The sequence below is a fragment of the Desmodus rotundus genome, chromosome 6 (genome assembly GCF_022682495.2).
Source record: "Desmodus rotundus isolate HL8 chromosome 6, HLdesRot8A.1, whole genome shotgun sequence".
In the NCBI taxonomy this organism is placed as follows: Eukaryota; Metazoa; Chordata; class Mammalia; order Chiroptera; family Phyllostomidae; genus Desmodus; species Desmodus rotundus.
In genome coordinates, this window is record NC_071392.1 from 52826453 (window position 1) to 52847757 (window position 21305).

At 39.2% G+C, this 21305-nt stretch overlaps 1 protein-coding gene across 2 annotated transcripts in view; it reads left to right on the forward strand.

Annotated features, from left to right (window-relative positions):
* Positions 1 to 16820: 16820 nt before the first annotated feature.
* CDK13 (cyclin dependent kinase 13) overlaps positions 16821 to 21305 on the forward strand; it is a 134813-nt gene continuing 130328 nt past the window's right edge. The window contains exon 1 of one of the 2 annotated variants that reach the window (XM_045193221.3): positions 16821 to 19024. In XM_045193221.3, coding sequence (XP_045049156.2) covers positions 17805 to 19024 — 1220 coding nt within the window. In that variant the 5' untranslated portion in view covers positions 16821 to 17804. The remainder of the gene's footprint in view (positions 19025 to 21305) is intronic. The other variant, XM_053926096.1, reaches the window with a different exon arrangement.

A 21305-nucleotide genomic window follows, 5' to 3' on the forward strand; every position in this document is an offset into this window, starting at 1 on the left:
GAAAATTTCCTGCCTGTGGGACTTTTACGATGTCACAATTTATATTTAAGTCTTTTATCCTTGAATTTATTTTTGTATATGGTGTATGTTGGTGATCGAGTTTCATTTTTTTGCTTGTAGCTATCCAGATCACCTACCACCATCTGTTAAAGAGGCTATTTTTATTTCATTTCATGTTCTTGCCCCCTTTGTCAAATATTAACTGACCATATTGACATCGTTTTATTTCTTGGCTCTCTACTCTGTTCCATTGATCTATGTGTCTGTTCTTATGCCAGTACCAGATGGTTTTGATTACAGTGCCCTTGTAATATAGTTTGATATCAGGTATTGTGATCCCTCCTACTTTGTTCTTCTTTCTCAAAATTGCTGAGGTTATTCGGGATAATTTATGGTTCCATATAAATTTTTGAAATGTTTGTTCTATATCTGTGAAATACTTCAATGGTATTTTGATAATAATAATATTGAATCTATAGATTGCTTAGGGTAGTATGGACATTTTAATGATGTTAATTCTTGAATCCATGGACACGGTATATCCTTCCATTTATTTGTCTTCCTTAATTTCTTTCTTCAGTGTTGTGTAGTTTTCTGACTACAGGTCTTTTATCTCCTTTGTTAAGTTTATTCCTAAGTATTTCATTATTTTTATTGCTATAGTAAATGGGATTTTTTTCTCCCTAATTTCTGTTTCTGTTATTTTATTGTTGGTGTACAAAAATGCCTTCAATTTCTGAATGTTGACTTTGTATCCCACTGTTTTGCCAAATTCATGTGTTAGGTCAAGTAGTTTTCTGGTGAAGTCTATAGGGCATTCTATGTACACTATCATGTGATCTGCAAACAGTGACACTATTACTTTCTCTTTTCCACTTTGGATGCCTTTTATGTTTTGTTTCTTGTCTGATTGCTGTGGGTATAACTTCTAATGCTATGTTGAGTAGAAGTGGTGAAAGTAGGCACCCTTGTTTTGCGCCTGATTTTAGGGGGAAAGCTTTTAGTTTTTGTCCATTCAATATAATGTTGGCTGCAGGCTTCTTGTATATGGCCTTTATTATATTGAGGCATGCTCTCTTTGCTCCCACTTTGCTGAGAGTTTTTATCATAAATGGGTGCTGTACTCTAACAAGTGCTTTTTCAGAATCTATTGATATAATCTTTGCTTTTTGTTTTCATACTGTTTATGTGGTGTATTACATGTATTGATTTGTATATATTGTACCATCATGCATCCCTGGAATGAATCCCAGTTATCATGGTGTGTGATATTTTTAATGTGTTGGTGGATCTGGCTTGCCAATATTTTGTTGAGGATTTTAGCATCTATGTTCGTAAGTGACATAAGCCTGTAGTTTTCTTTCTTTGTGTGTCTTTATCTGGTATTGGAATTAGGATAATATAGGTCTCATAAAAAAAAGTTTGTGAGTCTTCCATCTTCTTGGATTTTTTTAAATATTTGGGAGGAATTGGGGTTAGATCTTCCCTCAATGTTTCGTAAAATTCTACTGTGAATCCATTCAGCCCAGAGCTTTTGTGTGCTGGGAGTTTTTTGATTACTTCTTCAATTCCACTAGTTAGTATCTGTCTATTCAGGCTTTCTGCTTCTTCTTGACTCTGTTTTGGAGGTATATATTACTAGAAATTTGTGCATTTCATCCAGATTTTCAAATTTCTTGTTATATAGTTGTCCGTAGTAATTTCTTATGAGCCTTTGTATTTCTGTGGTATCAGTTATAATTTCACCTCTTTCGTTTCTGATTTTACTTATTTTGGTCATCCGTCTTTTCTTATTGATGAGTCTGGTTAAAAGCTCATCAATTTTTTAAAAATTTTAATCCTTTTATTATAAAAATTGGAAAAATTATATAATCAAATATTTAATATCAAAAATCCTGAAATTATGTTAATTGTTTTTACATCACACATTGAACTTAGATTTCAATATTTTTCTTGAAATTCCATTACTGACCAACTGCTAAGAATCCAACATTCCACACATTTTCCTAATATTAAGACGGTTTGTAGTAATTGAAACACACTTTGTTCTTTTATGACCAGTGTGGCATATCTGTGACAGGGATGGTATGTAAGGAAGATGCAATGAAAATGATTTGACAAGAAATAGAAAATGACTTTTCCTTTCTATAGAGCTGCTTAGAGACATTTCTGATTAGAAATATATATATAGTTTCTTTCATTTATTAAAACCCAACATGTTGGAGATGAAAATTTCCACTTGAGAAATATAAATTTTAATTCATTTCCCTTAAAAAGAATTCCCTCTTTATTTTTTAATAGATAATTTTCATGGTACATGTTTTTTAAAATTACTTTATTATTGTTTAAGTACAGTTGTCTGCATTTTTCCCCCCACCCCAGCCATCCCCACCTCCCTCCTCTGATTCCACCACCCTCTTGGTTTTGTCCATGTGTCCTTTATAGTTGTTCTTGAAAACCCTTCCCTCCTTTCCCCCCATTACCCCCTCATACCTCCACTCTGGTTATTGTCAGATTGTTCTTAACGTCAATGTCTCTGGTTATATTTTGCTTACTTGTTTGTTTTGTTGACTAGGTTCCACTTATAGGTGAGATTATATGGTATTTGTCTTTCACCACCTGGCTTATTTCACATAGCATAATGCTCTCCATTTCCATCCATGCTGTCACAAAGGGTAGGAGCTCCTTCCTTCTTTCTGCTGAGTAGTATTCCATTGTGTAAATGTACCATAGTTTTTTGATCCATTCCTTTACTGATGTGCACTTAGGTTGCTTACAGCACTTGGCTATTGTAAATTGTGCTGCTATGAACATTGGAGTGCATAGGTTCTTATGGATTGGTGTTTCAGGGTTCTTAGGATATATTCCCAGCAGTGGAATTGCCAGGTGAAAAGGCAGTTCCATTTTCAGTTTTCTGAGGGAATTCCATACTGTTTTCCACAGTGGCTGCACCAGTCTGCATTCCCACCAACAATGCACTAGGGTTCCCTTTTCTCCATATCCTCTCCAACACTTGTTGTTTGCTGATTTGTTTATGATGGCCATTCTGACCAGTGTGAAATGGTATCTCATTGTGGTTTAAATTTTCATCTCTCTGATGGCCAGTGATGCTGAGCATCTTTTCATATGTCTCTGGACCCTCTATATGTCCTCTTTGGAGAAGTGTCTATCCAAGTCTTTTGCCCATTTTTTAATTGGGTTGTTTGTCTTCCTGGAGTGGAGTCAAAGATGAGTTCTTTTTATATTTTGGGGATCAAACACTTGTCTCAGGTATCATTGGCAAATATGTTTTTCCATATAGTTGGTTCTCTTTTCATTGTAATGCTGTTTTCTTTAGCGGTGCAGAAGTTCTTTATTTTGATGAAGTCCCATTTGTTTATTCTTTCCTTTATGTTCCTTGCTCTAGGGTACATATTGGTGAAAATATTGCTACATGGAATATCTGAGATTTTCCTGCCTATGTTTTCCTCTAGGACCTTTATGGTGTCATAACTTATATTTAAGTCCTTTATCCATCTTGAGTTTATTTTTGTGTATGGTGTAAGTTGGTGATCAAATTTAATTTTTTTTTTTGCATGTAGCTGTCCAGATCTCCCAACACCATCTGTTGAAGAGGCTATTTTTATTCCATTTTATGCTTGTGCCTCCTTTGTCAATTATTAGAGACCATAGAGACTTGGGTTTATTCCTGGGCTCTCTATTCTGTTCCAGTGGTTTATGTGTCTGTTCTTATGCCAGTACCAGACTGTTTTGATTACAGTACCCTTGTGATACAGTTTGATATCAGGTATTGTGATGCCTACTTTTTTATTCTTTCTAAAAATATTTGCTGCAGCTATTCGGGGTCATTTATGGTTCCACATAAACTCTTCAAATGTTTGTTTTAAATCTGTGAAATATGTCATTGGTACTTTAATAGGGATTTCATTGAATCTATAAATTGCTTTGGGTAGTATGGACATTTTGATAATGTTAATTCTTCCAATCCATGAACATGGTACATGCTGCCATTTTTGTGTGTCTTCTTTAATTTCTTTCTTCAGTGTTGTGTAGTTTGTGAGTACAGGTCTTTTACCTCCTTGATTAGGCTTATTCTTAGGTACTTTATTTTTCTTGTTGCTATATCAAATGGGATTTTCCCCCTGATTTACATTTCTGATATTTCATTGTTGTTATATAAAAATGCCTTTGATTTCTGCATATTGACTTTTTGTCCTGCTGTTTTTCAAATTCATTTATTAGGTCAAGTAGTTTTTTGGTGGAATCTATAGGATTTTCTATGTACACTATCATGTCATCTGCAAACAATGACAGTTTTGCTTCCTCCTTTCTAATTTAGATGCCTTTTATTCCTTTTTCTTGTCTGATTTCTGTGGCTAGGACTTCCAATACTATGTTAACAGAAGTAGTGAAAGCGGACATCCTTGTCTGGTTCCTGATCTTAGTAGGAAAGCTTTTAGTTTTTGCCCATTGAGTATGATGTTGGCTGTCAGTCTCTCATATATGGCCTTTATTATGTTGAGGAATGATCCCTTTATTCCCATTTTGCTGAGTGTTTTTATCATAAATGGGTGGTGTACCTTATCAAATGCCTTTTCCATATCTATTGATATAATCATGTGATTTTTGTCTTTGCTGTTGTTGATGTGATGTATTATGTTTAATGAGTTGTGAATATTGTAACCATCCTTGTGTCCCTGGGATGAATCCCACTTGATCATGGTGTATGATGTTTTTAATGTATTGGTGGATGCAGTTTGCCCATATTTTGCTGAGGATTTTAGCGTCTATGTTCATCAGTGATATTGGCTTGAAGTTTTGTTTCTTTGTTATGTCTTTATCTGCTTTTGGGATTAGGATGATGCTGGCTTCATATAAAGAGTTTGGGAATTGTCCATCTTCTTCAATTTTTTGGAATAATATGTGAAGTGTAGGGGTTAGCTCTTCCTTAAATGTTTTGTAAAATTCTCCTGTGAAACCGTCTGGTCCAGGGCTTTTGTGTCTAGGGAGTTTTTTTATTTCTGTGTCAATTTCATTAGTTGATATCCATCTATTCAGACTTTCTGCTTCTTATTGACTCCATTTTGGAGGTATATGTTACTAGAAATTTGTGCATTTCATCCAGATTTTCAAATTTCTTGTTATATAGTTGTCTGTAGTAATTTCTTATGAGCCTTTGTATTTCTGTGGTATCAGTTATAGTTTTGCCTCTTTCATTTCTGATTTTATTTATCTTTGTCATCCCTCTTTTTTTATTGATGCATCTGGTTAAAAGCTTGTCAATTTTGTTTATCTTTCAAAGAATCAGCTCTTGGATTTATTGACCCTTGGGATAGTTCTTTTAGTCTCTACGTCATTTAGTTCTGCACTTATCTTGATTATTTCCTTCCTTTTACTAGATCTGGGCTTTGTTTGTTATTGTTCCTCTAGGTTTGTATATATAGGGTTAGGTTGTTTAATGAATTTTTTAATCTTTTTTTAGGTAGGCCTGTATTGCTATGCACTTCCCTCTCAGGACTGCTTTTTCTGTGTCCCATAGGTTTTGGGTTGTTGTGTGTTTATTTTCATTTGTTTCCAGAAACTTTCTGATTTCTTCCCTGATCTCACTCTCTACCCATTTATTTTTAATAACATGTTACGCAGTCTGCATATATTTGTCTGTTTTTGAAGTTTTCTTGAACTCAGTTTCTAGTTTCAAGCCATGTGATCTGAGAAAATACTTGGTATGATTTTAATTTTCTTAAATTTGTTGAGGCTTATTTTGTGTCCTATCATGCGGTCTCTCTTTGAACATATTCCATGTGCATTTGAAAAGAATGCATTTTTGCTTCTTTGTGGTGAAATGTTCTCTATATATATCATATATATATAAATAACATCAGTTAAGCCCATTTGATCTAGCATGTTGCTCAGTGACACAATATCCTTGTTGATTATTTGTTTGGAAGATCTGTCCATTGTTGACAGTGGGGTGTTAAAATTCCCTAGTATAACTATGTTGCTATCTATATCTTTGTTGAAGTCTTCCAAGATTTTCCTTATATATTTGGGTGCTCCTATGTTGGGTACATATATGTTTACAATGTTCCTACCTATCTGATGGATTCTTCCCTTTAGAATTATGATGTGATCTTCTTTGTCTTGTTATGGCCTTTGTTTTGAAACCTATTTTGTGTAATAGAAGTATTGCTATCCCTGCTTTTTTTTCTGTCCATTTGCTTGCAATATTTTTTTCACAACCCTTCACTTTCAGTTCGTGTGAGTCTTTTTTTCTGAGGTAGGTCTCTTGTAGACAGCATATGTGTGGGTTATGTTTTCTTATCCATTCAGCTATCCTATGTCTTTGATTTGAGCATTTAATCCATTTACATTTATTGTTACTACTGAAAGGTATTTATTCATTCCTATCTTTTCCCTTTTATACCTGTGTTCCTCTCTCTCTCACTCTCTACTTTCATCTTCTTAAAGCAAACCCTTTAGTATCTCTTGCAGGGGTGGTTTGGAGAAGGTGTATTCTTTGAGGCTTCTTTTGTCTGGGAAACTCCTTATTTTGACTTCCATTTTAAATGACAGCCCTACTGGGTAGAGTAGTCTTGGTTGCAGGCCTTTGCTCTTCATTACTTGGAATATTTCTTGCCATTCCCTTGTGGATTGTAGTGTTTCTGTTGAGAAATCAGCTGCCAGCCTTATCAGAGCCCCCTTTCATGTTACTGTTTCTTCCTTGTTGCTTTTAAGATTCCCTGTTTGTCTTTAAAATTTGGCATTTTCATTATGATGTGTCTTGGAGTAGGCCTCTTTGAGGTCATCTTGATTGGGATCCTCTGTGCTTCCTGAACTTGCATGGCTTTTCTCCTCTCCAGGTTAAGGAAGTTTTCCATCATTTTTTCAAACAGGTTTTCTATCCCTTGCTCCTTTCTTCTCCTTTTGGTATTCCTATGATTAGAATATTGTTGTTTTTCATGTTATCCTAAAGTTCCCTTAAGCTATCCTCATACTTTTTGAGTCTTTTTTCATGGTGTTGGTCTACCTGGGTATTTCTTTCTACCGTGTCTTCCAACTAGCTGATTCCATTCTCTGCTTCATCCAGCCTGTTTGTAATTCCTTCTAGTATTTTTTTTTAAATTTCAGATATTGTATTGTTCAGTTCTTCCAGGTTCTTGTTTATAGTTTCTATTGTTTTCTCATGCAGTTGTAGTTCCCACTCAACTTGTAGTTGTCAGAGTTCCTTGAGCATCCTTATAAGCATTCTTTTGAATTCTATGTCTGATAGTTTGCTTGCCCCAATTTCATTTAGGTCTTTTACTGGGAATTATTCCATTCTCTTTGCTTGGGGTTATTTCTTTGTCTCCCCATTTTAGGTGACTCTTTTTGCTTGTTTTTGCATTCCAGGCTTTTCCTGCCTGTCTTTGTGGGGTGGACTTCTGTGGTAGGAGTTCTGAGGGATTCAGTGGTGTGGTCTTTTTGATTTCCTTTTCTGGATGCTCTGTGTTGCCCGTTCTTCTGTTTGTGTGGGCTCTCTTGTTGTACTTGGGCTTTACTTGTTGATGGCTTATTTGTTGGTGGGTTCTTCCTTCCAGTAGGCTTAGTGGTAGTCACAACTCCCAGCATTACAGACAACCAAACTTACACCAGCCAAAAGAATGCCCTACAACATCAGCAATCTCAACCACTCTGAGCAAAGATTAATAAAGGTGAATAGAGATTATGGATATTATAAGATATGACAAAGGGAATATGAGATGACTAAAAGAGGGGAAAATGTTATTGAGACATTAGAGTAGAACTGATAATAGTTGGGATAGAACTGAGGCAAAGAAAGGGAGAGAGCAAAATTTGAAGTGTAAGCATAAGCATAACACAAAAGAGTAATGGGAACAATGAGGTAACAAAAGGGAAGAGTATACTATGAGGTTTGAATTAAAATCAAGAATATATTGGACCAGCGGGAGCAAAATTGCAGGAAAAAAGGGTCAATAGCAATGACAACTAAATGAGGTTTAATAAAGGTGGAATGGGAAAGAGAATATTGTACAAAAGCAAAAAGTGAATATGAGATGTCTACAATAAAGAAAAATGATTTTGAGAGGATGGGGGAAGCAAACTAATAAGAGTAAGGAGTATAGCCCAGGTTGGCAGAGGGGAAAAAATGAAATAAAATTCCTCACTCAACTGATTTGGGCCCAGGGGAAGGCAAAACGGAGTAAGAAGCAGGAGAGTATTCCATGAGATTTAAAGTACATACAAATAGTGAACAAATCGCAGTTCCTTAGGAGAAGTACAGCAATAAATGGGGTATTTCGCCCAACTAGCCACTGTTTATTAAAGGTAGAAATAAATAAGACTCTTATAAGTAGGGAAAAACAATGTCAACTGAGTTAAGAAAGAAGAGCACTAATGCAAGGGTAGATGGAGGATAAATAGTGAGAGTAAGGGATAGAAATATGGCCTAGTGTTAGAGAAAATAAAGTTTATAACCAGGGAAGGATGATGTTTGGGGGTTGGAATAACAGTAATATCATAAAAAATATATAATCTGAATAATAAGAATAAAAAGTAAAAGACCAAGAGTAGTAAGTTATTTGGAATATAAGTGAAGTAGAAGAAGGAAAATTAAAATGCAATATGAAAGGGAGAAGAAAAACCAAAACAAACAAACATAAAAAAGTAAGTAAATGAAAGGAATAAAGAGGAATAAAAAGCATGCAAGTTCTGATAAAGAGCAAGGTGAAATTTGTTTCAGCTATTGGTGTTTGCCTCCTGACTTCTTTCTGGATCTGTCTCTGGTTTTCTGTCAGCTCCAGGTCTTACTTGTCCATGTTGAAGCGTCCTCTGCACACTTGGCTTCCAAACTTCATACAGCCAAGATTCTATTGGCTATTCACTTTGTCCTTTGCAAGATCAGATAAGTGTCCCTTTTGGGTGCATGAGCAAGTGGGCTCAACTCCCACCTACTTCACTGCCATCTTCCCTTCCTGATTAATAATTTTTAAACATTAATGTGCCCCTCACTAATTTATGTGTCCATAGAAGAATATCATTTACTATGAGGCAGATTGTCTTAATTAAAAGGGTCTTCCTCACACCGATGTTTTGAGTTATGGCTTGGTTTGTCTTTGTTCTTACATTTTGTGCAACATGCCACCAATATTAGAGAATGAATGATAGTTGTGTCTTTGTTATATAAAGTGGGATAAAGAGGACCAGCAAAATACCCTGACCACATTCTCAGGCAGATCAATATTAGAAGTATTGAAGTTTAGGATTTGGAAACTGATTTGGTCAAAACTTTCCAGCCTATGTACCCTTGGAATGTCTACCACTAGTGAGTTTGAAAATCATGAGTCTAATGTAAAGAATACTGAAGAAAAATAAAATAAACTGGGTTTCTTTGACAAAGTAGCAGTAGGACCCTAGATATTTGATTTGTGTACCTCTCAGCCTCCATCAATCAAGTGAGGAGAGGGGTATTGAGCTAATTTTTAAAGATTCTTGACAGCTCTACATTCCCTTAATCCCCCCTGGAAATTTCGTGTGATCACTGAGGACACAATAAAGGACGAGGGAGGGACTGTTTGCATATAGATCAAGAAACCCTTTTTTAAAAGTGGTTTTGAGTTTCTGATGTATATTTGGGTTAAAATTCCAGTTTTACATTATTGTTTATATGGCTGTACACAAATCAATCTGCGAGCTTTACTGTCCTCGACTGTTAAGTGGGAATAAGACTGTATACTTTGTACTTTAACATCAAGAAACAGAAAATAAAACTTTTCTTCACTTAGCATAAAATTTTCAAAGTTCATCCATTTTGAAGCATGTACTAGAGGTTAATTCCTCTTTCTTCCTTGACAAACACTATATTGTATGGATATATCACATTTTGTTTATCCATTCACCTGTTGGTGGACACTGGAGTTGTTTCTACTTTCTGGTTATTATGAACTATGCTGGTATAAACATTCATGTACAAGTTTTTGCATGGAAATAGTTTTCATCATATCTTGTGGGTGTACAGCCAGGGGTGGAATTGCTGGGTCGTGTTGTAATTCTATGTTTAAAATCTTTGAGAACTGCCAAACTGTTTTCCAAAGTAGCTGTATCGTTTTTGCATTCCCATCAGCAATGTATGAGGGTATCAGTTTCTCCACATCTTTGACAAAACTATTGATTATAGTCATCCTGGTATTTGAAGTGGTATCACATTGTATTTTTTACCTCAATTTCCTTCATGGCTACTGATATTGAGCATCTTCTCAGGTCCTAGTTAGCCCTTTGCATATCTTCCTTGGAGAAATGACTGTTTGTATCCTTTAATCATTTTTTAAATTGGGTTATTTATCATTCCATTATTGAGTTGTAGTTCTTTATATATTCTAGATATAAGTCCCTTAATAGGTATACAATTTGTAAATATTTACAGGCTGTCTTTTGCATTTTCTTAACGGTGTCATTTGAAGCACAAAGTTTTTTTATTTTGAGAAGTCCAACTTAGCCATTTTTCTTTTTGTCATTTGTGTCTTTGGTTGGTGTCTCATCTGAGGTTTTATGTAACCCAATAGTGCAAATATTTATTTCTATCTCTACTTCTAATTTCATAGTTTTAGTTCTTATATTAGGTCTCTGATTCATTTATGTGGTATGAAATTGGGGGCCAACTTCATTCTTCTACATGTGGCTATTCAGTTGTTCCAGCATCATTTGTTTCAAAGACTATTCTTCCCCATTGAATTATATTGGCACCCTTGTTGAAAATCATCTGACCATAAATGTAAGGGTAAATCAGATTTTAATTGCTAATTCTAATACTTATAATGTAATACTCTTAAAACAAAGAGTCACATTGTAAGTTTAAAAAGTTCTAGTGGAAATTGTTTCCTATGCCATATTTTACGATTATAATGACCTTATTTACAAGAAATTTTAACATAACATACATGAATTATTCATGTTTATTTATGCTTTCTCCATTAACTCTGTTAGTTGATGTAATGAGAAATTTAAAGTACCCTTGGTCTGTAGTTCAACTTCCAAAAATTCCTAAATATCTTGTAATATTACATGTCTTATGAAATTAAACATTAAAAAATATTTTTTCCAATACTTTATGTCTCCTTTAAATTCTGACATATTTCAATGTACTAATTTATCTCTATAAGGCATGAGTAGTATCACATAACTGTAATGAACATAGTATTGTTCCAGGGTATGAATCCTAAACTTGTGGACCAACCAAATCCCCAAGTAATCACAAGAATTGATCCAGGACAGGCATAAAAAATAATTTCATTGATGGTACAGCTTTTACCTGATGGTAATGGGCCTCTAAATGTGTCAATGATGAGTGTGGGAGCAGTGCATCTAACACTTGTTTCACTAATGAAATTAATCTGAAAATTTTACTATAAATTTTGAATTATACTTTTATTCTGGAATATATTACACTGTGTGTTATGTACCAAGCTTCTTTACTTAAGAATAAAGTAATGAGTGTTGTGGGGATTACAATCAAAAGCATCCTTGAACTTCACTTTCCCTCCAACCAGTTCCCCAAAACTCCCTGCCCCTACACCCTTTGTGTTCTCAATTCTGTTCTTATTGAATCAAAAACTTAATCCCCAAAGCCCTGGTATAAAACCAGTGTTCTCTTTCTCTAGCTTTGCCCTTTTTTTCTGCACCCCCATTATTAGGACAGGGAGGCATCATTTCAGTATAAATTCATGGGAAAACCCAGAGCAGTGAAAGACACAGAGGGAATGTCTTCTCCCTCAGGAAAAGGGACTGACTACAATACAGTAAACTGAGGGAACCCATAGCCTGGGGTACCAAAATGGGACCCTGGTACCAGAGGAAAGGATGCTGGTCACACCCTGAGAAAGAAGACACAGCAGCCTCAGAATCTGCCCATTGCAAATAGGCTTGATAGTTTGCCCTTCTGGTGACAGTTGCAGAATCACACTCAGGCCACGTCCTTCTCAAGCTGCTGGGTGATGTGGCTGATCTGCAGAGTAGGTTTCAAACACTTATGTTGAGATGGATTCTGAGACTATATTTAGATTAGCAGGAAGGAGTGTTATTATTAATTACACTCCTTCATGGAATTAGATATCCAACATGGAAGTAAAATGGAAGCATGGGGTCACATTGTAATATTTAGGAATTTAGTTGGGCTGTAATAAAATTGGAAAAAGCAGTGGCTTAAACATATTACCAGGTTCATATGTCTTTTTCTGTCCAGGGGTGGTTTGATAGATCCACAATGTCCTCAGGGAGCCAGGCCCTTCTATCTTTTCTTCACCTAGTCATCCTTAGTATGTGCTTGTTCCTTTGTAGTCACAAGATGATTGAATAAACTCCAGTATCACATTTGAGTTCCAGACGTAAAGAAAAGTAAGGGTGAAGGATACGTTGGTCTTCCATTTCAAGAATAATTCCAAGAAGCCTCATCCAACAACTTGCATTTACATTGTATTGGCTAGAACTAAAACAGTCATGTCCTTCACTTGCAACAAGGGCCAGGAGATGTAGTTTTTAGCTAGGCACATTTATACCCACAGAAAATCCAGTTTTCTGTTACTTATGATCAGGAAGAAGCTATATAGGGAAGACCTTCAGCAGTTTAGTCCATCTTTCCTGTTCTATAAATAGGTATCTTTCTTCTACGTTCATTGCAGCATTGTTTACAAGAGGCAAGATATGGAAGCAACCTAAGTTCCCATCAACAGATGATTGGATAAAGAAGATGTAGTACATATATACAATGGAATATTACTCAGCCATGAAAAAGAACGAAATCTTGTCATTTGTGACATGGATGGACCTAGAGGATTTCATGCTAAGTGAAGTAAGTCAGAGAGAGACAAACCATATAAATCTAAAGAATAAAAATCTCAAGGACAAGATAAATGAACAAATAAAACAGAATCTAAAGAATAAAATCTAAAGAACAAAAACAAAAATCCCAGAAACAAACTCATAGATACAGAGAACAAACTGAGGGTTACTAGATGGGATGGGGGTTTGGGTGAAAAAAGATGAAAGGATTAAGAAGTACAAATTGGTAGTCATGGGGATCTAAAGCACAGCATAGGGAATATACATGTATATCAGTGGTGTCAAACTCATTTTCACTGGGGGCCACATCAGTCTCAAGGTTGCCTTCAAAGGGCTGAATGAAATTTTAGGACTGAATAAATATAACTACCCCTTACTAGAGGAAAGGAGCTCGGCACTGCCGCTGGGTAGAAACAAGGTGCGGGGCCGGGTAAAACAAGGTGGAAGGCTGGATTCAACCCATGGGCCTTGTGTTTGCCATCTGCGATGTATATAGTCAATAATATTGTTAATAACTATGTATAATGCCAGGTGGGCACTAGAATTATTGGGGGGATAATTCTATTATTGTCTAACCACTATGCTATATACCTAAAACTAATATAAAATAATACTAAATGTCAATTGTAGTTGAAAAATAAAATTTAAAAAGCAGGTATCCTTCATCTTTATTGGGTCTTAAGAATCCCCCCAACTTCCCCACATTGCTCTTCTGCAAAGAGTTGAGAGCAAATGTGGGCCTCTAAACTGTGTCAAAGACAAGCATGCGAGAGGCACATTTATCACTTCAATTTTTCACTTCTTTTATTGTGGAATGTTTACTATAGTTGAGTTCAACTTAAATTTCAGGAGCACTGTTATCACTGTGAAACAGCTTGTAATTCTTAAAAGACTAGACTACTAGGCTAGACAGACAGACTTGTTTCAGGATCCCAGACCCATGTTTACTAGCAGTATACTATGGGCAAGACACGCAATCTATGCCTCAGTTTTCTCATTTGTGAATGGTTAATAATTTTTACAGGTAGGTTGATCAGATAATTTATATCCAAACTTGGAAACTTATGTACTGAAAAAGGGATACTATTAATAATTATACTTGAACAAGAGACAAAAACCAGGGCCACCCCAGGCAAATTCAGGACTTATGGTCACCCTACTTGTAGGTACTGTTGAGAAGATTAGATGAGAAAATAGATATAAAGAACCTAGCACAGAGCCTGACACCCAGTAAGTACTCAGTAAATACCAGCCACAACTTATGTATATCATGAATTGAAAAGTTTCATTTTTCAGCTTTGCTTTTCTCTCTTTTAACAATAAAATATGCTTCCTTATGTTGGAGACTGGTAGGCTGAAAAAATGAGAGCTTAAATTTTTGCAAGATTAAGAAAAACCCAATTTGAAGTCAAAGGAAGAAAAATGTTGAAAGACGCTGCAGAAATTCCTAGTTATAAGATTCTGGAATGACAGTGCATGACCTATCTGTGAACTCTTTGTATCATTTAGAAGCATGAAGAGGAGAATCAGAATTTTACTGATTTTTGCATTTTGCATTTCTCAAAGGTTTTGGTCTGGGAATCCCTTTACACTTTAAAAATTTTTTGAGGATCATAAAGAAGCTTTTCTTTATCTGAGGTATATCTATTGATATAAAAATAAAAATTGAGGAAATTTAAGAATATTCATTTAAAACAACAATCCCACCGTATATTAACACACATAACACATTTAAATGAAGTTAATTATCTTTACAAAACAAAAAAATCAGAGGATTATTGCTTTACCTTTCTGCAAATCTTGTTATTACCTGGTTTAATAGAATTGAAACTAATTCTCCTGTCTGACTTTTATGTAATTTGTTGCAGTATGTTGTTTTGCTAGAAATATATGAACATTATATATTTTTGAAAAGGGGGGCTATATCACTAACCTTTTAAAGTAATTATATTTACTCTTTGACACTACACCAAAACTCCACTGTAGATTCTTCAGGGCTAGTTGTAAAGTGGAACATAAAATTGTATCAATGAACTTTTTGTGCTGTTACATTAGAACCTATCAGTACGTCTAGTACTTTGAATGAATCTTTTACTCATTCTTTTGCTAACACCCATTAGTTATTTGGAAAATATTGGTTCACTGAGTTATGCAGATACTTCAAATATTTACACATTCAGAGATAATGCCTGCACATTTTAGAAAACAATGTGAATACACAAGCACATATTCCATTAGCCATTAAAATTATGTCATATCACATCATATTGCCACTGGAAAACACTATACATTTGTGAGAGTGAGAGTGAAAAAACAAATTATTGTTTGTCATTATTACTATGAAAATAATAAGTCATTATTATTATGAAAATAGTTTTGACTGTGCGATCCAATGCAAAGGTTTTAGTCTCAGAGCACATTTTGAGAATAACTGATATGGTATGATATGAACTGTTGGATAAAGTAAAAAAAAAACACTAAAAAAAAAAGCCAATTTGAAGTAACCCCCCCCCCCGAAAACAATTAATTATAACCAGAAAAATACTAAAATATAGTCCCAAGTGCAATTTCGAGTCTCTTTATATGAAGGCAAGTAGACAAGATTATTGTAAGATGGCTTTTAATATAAAGGTCTTTCTAACTTTTTGGAATTTGAATTCTATTAATTACTAGTATTTCACAGCATGTGGGTAGATATTTGCGGAGCTCAAAATGCTTTACTCCTTTCTCTTCTCCCCACCTCCCCCAAGAAAGAATCTTTGTGGAAACCTGTAGTTGGCCAAATCCTGTTTAAAGACATTTTAGTATGTTTCCTGTTTGCAACCTTCTTGCAATTTTGTTTGCAAAGTCCTATCCTTTACTATGGATCAAGGGTTTTTTTTGCAAGTTTTAGATGACATTCTCAGGTGGAATTGGTTACAGATGTGAGGTGCTATGCAAACCTTGTATTTTGCTCCCTTTGTTCTGTTACACCAGGCTTTTCAAAGTAGGATGATGGGGCAGGTTGATCTTTCATGGAAAAAAACCCTTGCTAACTAGTCTTCAGCAGAAGGCTGGCTATAGGCCCTCCACTCAGCAACAAGCCAATAAGCCACTTAGATTTTAACTCAATTATTCTAAGTGTCCAAGGTATAAATGACAGGCAAGCCTGGAAAGACAAGAAAAGAGATGTGAGGTCCCTGAATGTTTTACTTTTGGCTGCCTAACAGATTTAGATATTAAGGAGAAAGTGGGTGAAGTGCTAAGAGGGCAGCCCTCATTTGAGCAAGTAGTTTTGATTTCGAGTCCTCTGTTAATAATTCTAATATTTTTCAGTAGTCTCTTTTGACGTTTCATTTATTCCCCGGATTAGTTTAAGGCCTTTTTTAAAAAAAAAAAAAGTAAATTTCAGTGTTCTCAAAGCTCGACACAGCGATTTCTAAGTGTGGTTTAAGGTTAAGACGGGGCCTCGAACTTGGGTGTACGTGTATCAATTTAAAGTTAACGCCACCTCAGCCCTCTTTTGTAGGGTGCTGTTCTTCTGTTCTTCCGCTCTCTCCGCTATTCCATAACCCAGGGCTTGGCTGAGGGTAGATGGTGGGTTAACAAGCCAGTCCGAAGGACCACTAATGGCATCATTCCTGTCAAAGTCTCCAGATATTTGTCTCTTGCCGTGAAATTTCAACAGGCAGGAGGTGCGGCGCCTGCGGACAGTCGGAGCCAGCACTGCGCGCTGGACGGCCAGCAACAGGCACCACCGGCAGGCCATCAACACGAGTCTAAAGCGACTGCACCGAGCCATGAAAGATGCCTCTCCCTTCTTCAGCCCTTCAACTAGTCCCACCCTCACCGGAAGTGGAGAGGTTTGTACGTTACAGCACGTCCGGTCAGAACGACCGTAGCTGGCAGGAGCGAGCACGCCGGTGCAAGGCAACTTTGTTCCCGCCTCCTTTGCCCCGACACCACTCACCTTCGGCTTCCTCGGAGCGTGACTTGCGTGCACGCTCCCGGGCTTGCGTCAAGACCGGAGGAAAGGCCGAAAGAGCAAGGCGAGAAGGAGGGGTTGTGAAGGTTGGGGCCCAACCAGCAAGTCCCGTCGCCCTCGCTCCCGCAGACGAGGAGCGGAGAGGGAAGGGGAGGAGCAATCGGGGCCGGCCGCGCAAACCAGGAGCCTCCTCGTAGGAGGGGGAGGGAGCGGAGGAGAGGGGCAGCTCCGCCACCTCTGCTCGCGCCGGCGGAAGAAGAAAGTCAGGGCTCATACCCACCGCCAAAGACTCAGAAACGCCCTCCCCGCCCCCATCTCCCCGGAAACAACACCCCGCTCAACCCCGCACACTCGCAGCCCCAACCGAGAGTCGCAGCCCGGTCGCCTTTGGCTCACCCCGCCGCCCGTCCCTGCGGGCCACAGAGTGCGCGAGGCCCTAGGCCGGGAGTTGTCAAGACCAAGCTACTGCCGAGGCGCCGGCCGTGTGTCGCCGCCACCCCTGGAGGACGACGTCGACGCTGAGGAGGCGGTGGCGGAGGCGTGTTGTTGTCTCGCCCACTCCCTTCCCCTGAACTCGCATCAACGTCAGGGCGCGATGGAGTGAAGCGAAGGCGAAGGTGGTACTTCCGCGTTGCGCTGCTAAAGCTGAGCGCGGCCGGGGCCGCTCCCCAACCCCCGGGGGCACTTGGAGGACTCCGGAATCCCTCGCAGGTCAGCGCTCTGTGCATCTGGTATTTTTGCTGCTGAGGATAGGGCGACAAGCACGATCAGGACCTCTGCCTCTCGGATTCCTGCTGCTTTCAGGCCTGGAGGCCGCTGCGTACCTCACTGTGACCTGGAACCCAGGGACCCGAGTCCTGACCCGGATTATCGTGGCGTATCTCACGGGCCTCCCTGGTGCTCAGTGCTCCTCCGCCGTCTCCTCTGTTGTTTCCGGCGGGAGAGATGCCCAGGATCTGATCCGGGAGGAGGCCGCACCCGCGCCGCGCTCTGCGGCGAGCTCTAGGCAATGCCGAGCAGCTCGGACACGGCGCTGGGGGGAGGCGGGGGCCTGAGCTGGGCGGAGAAGAAGTTGGAGGAACGCCGCAAGCGGAGGCGATTCCTGTCCCCTCAGCAGCCGCCGCTGCTGTTGCCGCTCCTGCAGCCGCAGCTCCTGCAACCGCCGCCGCCCCCGCCGCCTCTGCTCTTCCTGGCTGCTCCCGGCACGGCCGCCGCCGCCGCAGCCGCCGCCGCCGCGGCCTCCTCCTCTTGTTTCAGCCCGGGCCCCCCTCTGGAGGTCAAGCGGCTGGCGAGAGGTAAGAGGCGCCCAGGAGGGCGGCAGAAGCGGCGCCGCGGGCCCCGCGCCGGGCAGGAGGCGGAGAAGCGTCGGGTCTTCTCGCTGCCCCAGCCGCAGCAGGACGGCGGTGGCGGTGCTAGTAGCGGTGGGGGTGTGACCCCGTTGGTGGAATACGAGGATGTGAGCTCCCAGTCCGAGCAGGGGCTGCTGCTGGGGGGAGCCAGCGCGGCAACGGCGGCGACGGCTGCCGGGGGAACGGGGGGCAGCGGCGGGAGTCCGGCCTCCTCCTCCGGCACCCAGAGGCGCGGGGAGGGGTCCGGGCGTAGGCCCCGCCGGGACCGTCGCCGCAGCAGTGGCCGCAGCAAGGAGCGCCACCGCGAGCACAGGCGGCGGGACGGGCAGCGCGGCAGCAGTGAGGCTTCCAAGTCCCGCAGCCGCCACAGCCACAGCGGCGAGGAGCGGGCCGAGGCAACTAAGAGCGGTGGCAGTAGCAGTAGCAGCGGCGGCCGCCGGAAAAGCGCCTCGGCCACATCTAGCAGTAGTAGCAGCCGCAAGGACCGAGACCTGAAGGCTCACCGGAGTCGGACTAAGTCGTCCAAGGAGCCGCCTTCGGCCTACAAAGAGCCGCCCAAGGCCTACCGGGAGGAAAAGACCGAGCCCAAAGCCTACAGGCGGCGGCAACGGTCCCTGAGCCCCCTGGGAGGCCGGGACGACAGCCCAGTGTCCCACAGGGCCTCGCAGAGCCTGAGGAGCCGCAAGTCCCCCAGCCCGGCAGGAGGTGGCAGTAGCCCCTATTCGCGGCGGCTGCAGCGCTCCCCGAGCCCCTACAGCCGCCGCCGCTCCCCCAGCTACAGTCGCCACAGCTCGTACGAGCGGGGCGGCGACGTGTCTCCCAGCCCCTACAGCAGCAGCAGCTGGCGTCGCTCCCGGAGTCCTTACAGCCCTGTGATCAGGTGAGTCGGCTGTTTCTTTCGTTTGTCTTTGGCTGGGCTGGCCAGATCCCCGGAGACAGGGGCTCTTTAAAACCACCCAAGACTAGAAAACCCAACTTCGGACACGCTTCAAGTATCCAGAGGCATTGGCGCCCATGACACCTTTTAGGGGTTTGGAGGGACAGAGCAACAGGTTCAACAGAGCTTTTCTTCTCGCTGGTAAGGAAGATATGTAAGGAAGAATTCAAAGTTTTAAACTTGTCGCTTTAATATACGAACAGGTTTCTCTCAACTGCCCTTTGTTTTTCCAGCGCAATTAATTTGTCATTATTTTGAAGACTCCCCGAAAAGGTTTCATTGTTGGAGATTTAGGAATGAACTGGAGTTTAGAGGTTAAATATAAAGGATAATTTGAATCACATGCTCATGTCAGAATTAGATATAGATTGTAAATGTGTCAACGATGGGAAAGCAGCCTTTCTGTAAAGTTTGTTCTTTTAATATATGAATAAAGCTTGTAGTTCTAAATTCTGAACATAAGGAAGATAATCCATTTTGCGATATTCTTGTGGAATAGTTTCGTATGCAGTCTTTCAAGGTCAGAATTTCAGAAAGAAAAATAGATTGTGGTTTCTGTATTTATGTGTGATGATATCCAGTTGCTAATAGCATAAATGTAATCTAGCTGATGTAGTCCAGTGTAACCAAGTGAATGATTTAGTACATTCTAAACTTGTTATTATTTACACTTTCTTTAAAGTTAAGTGGACCTTTAAATATCAAGGTCTTTATTCAGAAATCTTTAAAAGGTATAATTTAACCTAGTGAATGAAGTTGGAGTAAATCTTTCATACAGTTATTAGACCTTGCTGGTTATATAATATTCTCCAAAAAAATGTATGAACGTTGCTATATACTTATCTGTTAAGCAAAGTAAATTAAAAGAAACTTTTTAGTATTTTGCATGTTCTTGTATTCCTTAAGATATCTGGAAATTCTAGGCCTTATAGTTTAGAATTTTGCAAAATGACATTTACATTGATGTTTTCTTACTGGTCTTAGTTTTCAGTAATGACAAATGGATGCTGAGTATCTCAATGTATGAGTTATGTTGCCTCTCAGTACAGAATATGTATTAGCAGATGTTTATGAAGTGTCAACTTGATAAATGTTTGTAAAGGTGTGATGTGTATAGAGGTAAAGGTGTGAGTTTGTATTTAAACCAAAACAGCTGTATAAATCTCTTCATTCTCATAGTGTTCAAGCACACTTAAAATGCTAGTCGATTGATGCTTTAAGCAAAGACTATCAACATTGAACAGTCATTTCACCAGATTTATCCTTTACATCTTATAAGACCTTATATGTTACTTTCAGTTAAGATATTTTAGGTTTGTCAAAAGGTTTACTTTTTTAAAAAATAGAATTTGTTTTTGAAAACTGATTAGGTTAAATTTCAGGATGTTAGATAGCAATTTTAAGTGTATGATGCCATTTTGAGAATTGATTTTGTGTTTATCAGGCTTTTTAGTTGCTGGATACTTTAGTGAGTTCCTTTATTATCTAATAGTGCTATGTATTTTATGTTATGTGTGAATATGATTATTCCTATTTAACATATATTTATTGAGCATATATTACGTGCCAGATATTGTTTAGGGACTTGGATATAGCAGTGAAGAAAGACAAGGTCCTTGCCCTCATGAAGCTTGTGTTCTAGAGAACCATTCATTACTGAAATCTTTTCATGGTGTTTATATTGACCACTAGTATTTCTATAGGATTGGATTTGGAATAAGCTTTAGAATATCTTAGCCAGCGTACCTGACAGCAGACCATTTGGTGTGTGCCAGAATACATGTAGAGGTGGGAAGATGTTGTTTTGAAGACAGCCTGTTTCATTAGATTTGGGACTCAAGCTCTAGTCTTGATTTGCCCAGGGTCTTAGGAAGACCCTGGAGACTCAGTTCCCTAAACCATAGCAGGGAAATACTTGTGGTTTCATTTTTTTTTTAATTTCAAGAATTAAATGAAAATTTGCGTTTTGTAATGTATAGAAGTAGTGTAGACTATTACAGAAGTCTGATGTGATTGAGATATTATTGAATAGCTTGAATTGTTAGAATTCTTTATATTGAAACAGAAGTATACCTCTGTGTCACTTCTCATTGCTTCAAGTTTAACAATTTGGAATGATATGGAGCAAACCTGTATGCTACTCTTTAAAATGTAGACAGTTGCTGTGTCTTTTGAGTCTTCTCTTGGTCAAAAAAGAATTTTTCATAAGTTATGGTTTTTAGAT